This window comes from Ctenopharyngodon idella, chromosome 10 (genome assembly GCF_019924925.1).
Source record: "Ctenopharyngodon idella isolate HZGC_01 chromosome 10, HZGC01, whole genome shotgun sequence".
Classification (NCBI taxonomy): domain Eukaryota; kingdom Metazoa; phylum Chordata; class Actinopteri; order Cypriniformes; family Xenocyprididae; genus Ctenopharyngodon; species Ctenopharyngodon idella.
In genome coordinates this window covers 7630698-7638427 of record NC_067229.1, presented here as the reverse complement: position 1 = coordinate 7638427, position 7730 = coordinate 7630698, and the positions used below count along the sequence as shown (strand labels likewise).

Genomic DNA, 7730 nt, shown 5'->3' with positions numbered 1-7730 from the left:
TTTGGTAAATAATTTGCAGTTTTAATTTAACACAAAATAATTCATAAAGAATACAAAATACATTTAATATTGTCAAACACAACAAGAAGAAAGAGCACTTGAGGTACAGAATTGTTAAGGCAGTAACAGAGAGCATTTGGGTTTTTGCAAACAGCGATGATGTTTTTGTGGGCGGAGCCAACCTGGTGACAGAAAATAAAGTTCTGCAGTAAAAGATGATGCTGGAGATACAATGGAAGCCACAGAATAAAAGAAAAAAAAAAAGAGAAAATGTTAAGTTTATTTCTCACAATTATGACTTAGTTTATATCTTACAATTCTTAGAAGAAAAAATAGAATTGCGAGATATGAACTTGGTATTCTGCATTTTTTCCCACGCAGAATTGTGAGCTTATATCCCGCAATTCTGAAAATTGATATAAACTCACAATTGCGAGTTATAAAGTATGAACTGGGAGAAAGAAGTCAGCATTCTCAAAGGAATGTTATAGGTTTAAATATTATCGATGTAACATGTTATAAGTATAAATATTTTATGCTGTAACTGTAAGGCTAATACATCATGCCCCCTATGTGAATATTATGTAGATCTATTGATTACATCAAATTCATGCTTTAATAGTACACTAATCATTACAGGTTTCATCAGTCCAATCTGCCTGTTTAATGGCTTGCACCATAAAAGTTTATGTTTGGCTTCAAAGGGTGTCTTTGACGACATTATTCTAAAATATTAAGACCATCTTTTTTTACTTTCCATTTCTGACACCCAAAGGCAAAGGACATTTTTTTCTCTTATTCCACAGATTTTGCTCATTTTCCTCCACTTGTTACCACTGTTTTTCTGCCACCACAATGCACACACAGCTGAAGTGATTAACTGTAACATCTGCTCCTAAATTGTCTATTGACAGCTCATTGGACCTTTAACTTCAAGAAATGCTCGTTTCAGCATTTCATAATCTTATTCAGCAAGAACAATCAGTGCATACAGCAAGAATATAAAAACAGTCATAAGCACCAGACACAGTGAACAAGCTGTAGAAATACAACTAATAGTTAAAGTCACAAAAGTGAGAATGTGAAAATTGAAACTTTTAGACCTGACATGTTATTTGTGTTCTTTCTCCTTCAGTCGTGTCAGAAGGTAAAGCTTGTTTTTTATTCCTCGGAATTAAGAAACGGTGTATAATCACTGCGACTGCTATTACTACTAGTACTACTGATAATGCTACAGCTGGTACAATGTAAACCGAGGCCGATGATGTCCCCACATTGTCTGCTTCTGTTTCTTCTCCTTGGTCTCTTTGGTCATGTGATTGGTTTCCTTTTGCTGTTGATTCTGCAACAAGTTTGAAAGAAAACATTAACTCACTGTGATAAAGAAAACATTCGTCTACAATATATACATTTTCATATATATATATATATTCTTCTTTTTTTTTTTCTTTTTTTTTTACACACCATTGATGTGCAGCTGTACAGTCCTCTGTTCATCTGAGTGTGTTATGAAGCAGATGTATTTTCCTGCATCATCATGAGTGAGATTCTTGATTCTGATGGAGAAGTTTCCTCTCAGATACTCATCAGGGAAAGTTTCAGTTCTGTTCTTGTACCGTGGGTGCTGTTGCTCAACTGAATCTTGACCCGTGACTATATCATACACATTCTTGCTGCCATTGTGTCTCCAGTTCACATCAATGTCTTGAAGTTTATGATCATGTTCAGTGTAAAAACATGGCAGGACAACAGAACCGCCAATAACAGCCTCTACTGTTTCCTGCAGAGACACTGAAATGACAGAAACTTTTAAACACACAGTCAGTGTCATGAATTCATCTTTAAATGTGTTGTTCAGATTCTCACCTTTGTTTACTAGAACTGCAAACACACAGAAACAGCATCTGCAGAAAGAGAAAAAAAAGTTTCTTTAACTTCCTTTATCTCACAGTAGAGCATGACATTAGCAACGGGCTTGTTTAAGATGAGCAAGTTCTGCACAGAACCCATCACTGGTGATCTCTGTGAAGTACATGCCATTTAGAAATGCTGTCTGACTTGCTGTGACGTCACACTAATGTAGTAAAATACTCCAGCCCGGCGGGCACAGTTTTTAGAGACAGCAGCCACATTCGCTGTTTACAAGCTACACAAACTAAAAGAATATTGGGAAATCACTTACTGCTGATTAGTATATTTTTATATCATGATCATTGCTGAAGCTTATATCACAGTATACATTATTATCACATTATTTAATTAAGATTAAAAAAACCTAAGTGTTGTCCTCCTAACAGGTTTAATAACTTTTTTCTAATAAGAAAAAGAATATTTAAATACAATAAAACAATACTCAAAAATGTATAACGTAAACAGTTGTTTGAAACAGATTAAACTGCAAAAGAACTATAAAGAACAATAGATAATATTTTAGTTAACATTTCCATTAGTTAACATTAATCCATTAACTAATATTAAAGGGATCATGACATGAGAAATCAAATTTGTCTTTTGACATAAGAGGTCTTTGTACCATTAAAACACTTTTCAAGTTTCAGAGCGTAATACTTCCTCCTCATAAACAAAGCATTTTTTTTTTATCAAGCTCTAAAAAACAGCTGGTTTGATGTTGGGTGACCTGTGACGTCACACAGCAAATACATTTGCATACGCCTGCCTCAAGAGCAAGACATTGACAAATAGTTTTACATCATTGCACCATAGACCGCAAACACTGGCATTCAGTCACTTAGTGGCTGACATTTGCCTACACTGGATGTGAGCGTCACGTCAAGTCAAGTCATTATAGTCACTGAAGCTGTCTACACTGGATACAGTTTACAGATACATGTTCAGTTTCTGACATACTCCACACTCGAGTCTGCTGACAACAGAACAAACAGAAGAGTGAAAGAATGTTTGCTTTGACGTAGGGGTGTGCGATGTGATGATTTTTGATAGTGAACGAGTAAAATGTCTCCACGATCTGCTTTTGAAGTATCGTGCTAGAGTGCATTCTATCGGTTCTGGCGCTTCCGTCCCAACATACTGTACAACACAACGTACAGTAAGTAACAAGTGGATTGGATTGCGCCAGAGGATTATGTTTGTTCAGAGCATTCTGTTTTGTAAACGAGGCACAGAGTAATGGAGAGCTCATAAAGAAACTTTTCTTGAAAGTAGGCATGTGATGGTATCAAATTTTCATGTTTCAATAATTGATGAAGCTTTTATCATGGTATGTGGTATTATCCTGATATTGCAGTTAGTTCCAAGAATTTTTTTTTTTTTTTTAATTCTCTTAAAAAGAACTGAACATCTAAAACATTACACAAAAAAGTATAAAGTAAAAAATGTTTCAAACAGATTAAAGTTCAAAAGAATTATAAACAACATTAGGTAACACTATACAATAAGGTCTCATTAGTTAACATTAGTTAATGCATTAACTAACTAACAATGAGCAATAGCTAGATTTGTTACATTAATTATTCTTTGATAATGTTAGTTAAAAAAAAAAATACAACTGATACAAAGTTGAAACAAACATTAACTAAGATTAATAATAAATGCTTTAAAAGTATTTTCAATTGTCAGTTTAACTAAAGAATTAACTAATGTTAACTAATGGAGCCTTATTGTAAAGTGTTACCGAACAATAATAAAGAATCAGAACATTTTCAATCAATATCTACAGCATGTTGTACTCCAGGTAAAAATGTTTAAGTTTGAAAATAAATAGTCTATAAAGTCTTTAAAGGGTTAGTTCACCCAAAAATGAAATGTCATTAAGTACTTACCCTCATGCTGTCCCAAACCCGTAAGACCTTTGTTTGTCCTCAGAACACAAATTAAGATATTTTTGATGAAATCCGAGGGTATCTGTCCACACATAAGCAGCAATGACACTGCATCTTTTGAGGTCCAGAAGGGTATTAAAAGACATTGTTAAAATGGTCAACATGACTACAGTGGTTCAACATTAATGTTATGAAGCAACGAGAATACTTTTTGTGCGCCAAAAAAACCAAATGACGACTTTATTCGGGGTTGCTGCACATTTTTTAAAGTCCAATCTAAGGCTTTTTAAGACCTTTTTAAGACCTGAAGAAAAATAAAAATTAATACTGTACATTAGGGGTGTGCAACATTGGCAAAAAAAATTTCTCTCAATATTTTTAGAGTCGTTTCAAAAGCAATATTTGCCACCTTAAATTGATTTCCAGGGGCATTTTTACCTACAAAATGGCATTTTTTCTTATTAGATGTATGCATCACCTTTTATGTTGAATTCTAACATTCAAATTAAATTCTATTAGAATAATAGCACAGTATAGGGTTGTTATTACCAATCAAATGAAATCATTATCAACAAAATCCATCTTTGCAATGCAGAGGTGACACAGAAGCGGCATGAGAAGTGGCATTAATATATTTACACAGCATTTACAATTTGTCTACATAAATTTAATTCAATATTTAAATATGAAATTATTTTAACTTTTAAATTAAAATGTACTTTATATATATATGAAACTAAAGTAGGGGGCAAAGCTGGGAGCATGAAATCTGAAATCTAATGAAAAATCTAATCTGAAGGCCACATGAAGTTTGGAGGTCTGTAGCTATTGACTCTGCAGAAAGTTGGCAACTTCTGCGCACTGTGCGCCTCAGCATGCGCTGACCCCGCTCTGTGATTTTACTTGGCCTACCACTTCATGGCTGAGTTGCTGTTGTTCCCAATTGCTTCCACTTTATGATACCACTAACAGTTGACCGTGGAATATTTAGTAGTGAGGAAATTTCATGAATGGACGTATAGCACAGATGGCAACCTATCACGGTACCACGCTTGAATTCACCGAGCTCCGGAGAGCGACCCATTCTTTCACAAATGTTTGTAGAAGCAGTCTGCATGCCTAGTGCTTGATTTTATACACCTGTGGCCATGGAAGTGATTGGAACACCTGAATTTGGAGGGGTGTCCCAATACTTTTGGCAGTATAGTGTATATATAAAAAACATTTCTGTCTGTTGCATGGAGACTGTTCTGCTGTTCTTCATTTTGAAATTTTCGTTGGCAAAATGAAGAAAAAACAAACAATATCGACAATATTGTGTCTAAAATGTAACTCACTATGTTAACATTGTTTATTTAACTGTTGTATAAAATAAATATAACATTTGCAATCGTTCTGATTTGGGGAAAACGGCACTCTTACTCGTGTGATATTGTAGCCTATAACTACATCATATCATATGATATATATCATTATAAGACAAAAACTCATCGGGGCAAAAATGCCCATGTATCTTGAATTTTGAGGGCATATAATATACATCATGCAGTGAAAGCGTGAGTGTCAGCTCGCACATCGTTAAAACATATAATTACGATATCATCATAGAAAATACTTATCACACACCCCTACACAAATAAACAATGAACTTACAATGGTCACTGAACTGACAGTTACCCATTTTCTTCTGCTCTCTTCCTTTCGCGTGCAGGAGACAGTAACCTACGTTATATCAAAGTCCCTTTAAGATATTTCATTTCACTCGGTGGCCATCTTTGAAACGCCTCTCGGGCATTCAAGTGCAGCTCGTATCTCTTTAAATGTGGAAATATCAAATTCTCCAAAGCTGTTTGCCAAGCTTTCGATTAAATTTCATATTTGAAATCACCAATGAAATCTGACAACAACTGTTTTGTAAATGTTGTTTCTAAACGCTCGAATCATGAAAAAAAACTGTATTTTTCAGGCTGGATCAAGCTAATGCGCATGCGCAATCCTAAGTGCGCGTCCCTTGCGTCTCATTTCAGAGGCACGCGTCTGACTGTTTCCATAGGAACCGGAGCTTCTAACGGCCCGTCTTATTTAGAAGGCGGGACTTATTCTGCCATATTGCGCATTGCACTTTCTCCCATTCAAAAACAATATGAGTGACACGTCTTGTGTTATTCTATAGTCTTTGGTTATATGCTGTCGTAAATGCCGCAAGCCCCACGAATTGTCACGTGAACAAGCAAATCCACAAAGAAAAATAAAATAAAAAATAATATGTACGCTAATTAGATAGTTTTAATTTGGTTAATGATTTAGATATTTCTAAGTCAAATTGTCATCTAAAATTTAAGATCTTTCATAAGTAAAAATAAGACTTTTTAAGGATCCGCAGCAACCCTGTTATTCAACAATATCTAGTGATGGGCAATTTCAAAACACTGCTTCATGAAGCTTTACGAATCTTTTGTTTCGAATCAGTGGTTTGGAGCGCCAAAGTCATGTAATATCAGAAAACGAGGCTTCGTTACGTTATAAGTCTTTTGAAATTCCAGTGGTTCACATGACTTTGTCAGTTTGATACACGCTCCAAACCAATGATTCGAAACAAAAGATTTATAAAGCTACGCAAACAGAGACACTCGATGTATATTTGGGAAACCCGTCACGGCAATTATCCACCTCTACTTTGTTTTGCTTGGGAACTAATGTTTGCTCAGAGCCAAAGTTTACACAACTGCGTTCTCTGGAATCCTCTCAAGTGAAGGACCTCTACATTCCGACTGGTTGCCGCCGAACCGCATCATAGCTCATTACCATATAGTTGACCTGACTTCAACTCTCCTCGACGCCCACACCGTCAAGACGCGCCGCTGCTCGCCGCCAGCTCACATTGAAAATTAATGACTTTCTGATACTTTGACACTCTCGCCAGTGGCGGTGTGAACGCACAGTAAGAGAATGACACAGAAGAGAAAATATTGTTGAATAAAGTCCTTATTTTTGTTTTGTTTTTGCGCACAAAAAGTATTCTCTTCGCTTCATAACATTAAGGTTGAACCACTGCATTCATGTTGACTGTTTTAATGATGTCTTTAGTACCTTTCTGGACCTTGACAGTGGCGGTTAAATTGCTGTCTATTGAGGAGTCAAAAAGCTCATGGATTTCATCAAAAATATCTTAATTTGTGTTCTTTAATATCTTGAATGCACTGTAAGATTAGGCCAATCAAATGACTTCTAAATAAAACTAAACACCTGCACCGCGACACAAAAAAATTGACATTAATATACTAATGCTAACTGCTAATAATTGCATCAAAAAACAGTTAGACATTTTCCTGCAGATATTAATCATTAATTAATCAGTCAATCAATGTGTAATGTATTAATGACGTGCAAAGAGTTTTCCTGTTAATTCTGTCTTAAATAAATCAAATAAGGACCAAAACAAACCAGGCCAAATGTAAATACGAGCGAGCATCTTGTTATTGTACGAATTGCCGAAGTTCCAGGGAACGATGCATTTTGTAAAAACAGAATTTCATTCAAAAATCATAAACATACCCGATGATCATGGTGTCCCGATATAATTCATATGTATTAATATTTCTGAAATACTACTTTTTCCGACAACAGATGCGGAAATGTGGACCCCGAGCGATCTTTTCTTCTTATGTAGATTTACTGCCGGGTTGCAAACCAACTAGAAAAATGAACAGCGGCTCCTGCAGTGCTGGAGTGTGATGAAGATTTTCGGCCAGTGTGGGCTACTTTTGTGTCCATTTTCTTTTTTAACCACGGCGAGAAAAAAATATAAAGAGCGGTTGTTGTATTTTTAAATGCTATTTTGAATACCAAAATTTAAATTAGACCCGTACACACAAATTTCATGCACAAAATAAAATACTGACTTCTTTTCAGTTTATTACGTATAAATTT

The 7730-nt window shown here is 35.2% G+C and overlaps 1 protein-coding gene across 1 annotated transcript; it reads right to left on the bottom strand.

Annotated features, from left to right (window-relative positions):
• LOC127520009 (CD276 antigen homolog) lies at positions 1-7506 on the bottom strand. Its single transcript, XM_051907728.1, has 4 exons — positions 7356-7506; positions 1867-1904; positions 1465-1791; positions 1-1342 (listed from the first exon to the last, which is right to left on the bottom strand). Exons 1-4 carry the CDS (start codon positions 7364-7366, stop codon positions 1098-1100), a joined length of 621 nt encoding a protein of 206 aa, XP_051763688.1. The 5' UTR covers positions 7367-7506; the 3' UTR covers positions 1-1097.
• Positions 7507-7730: the final 224 nt, after the last annotated feature.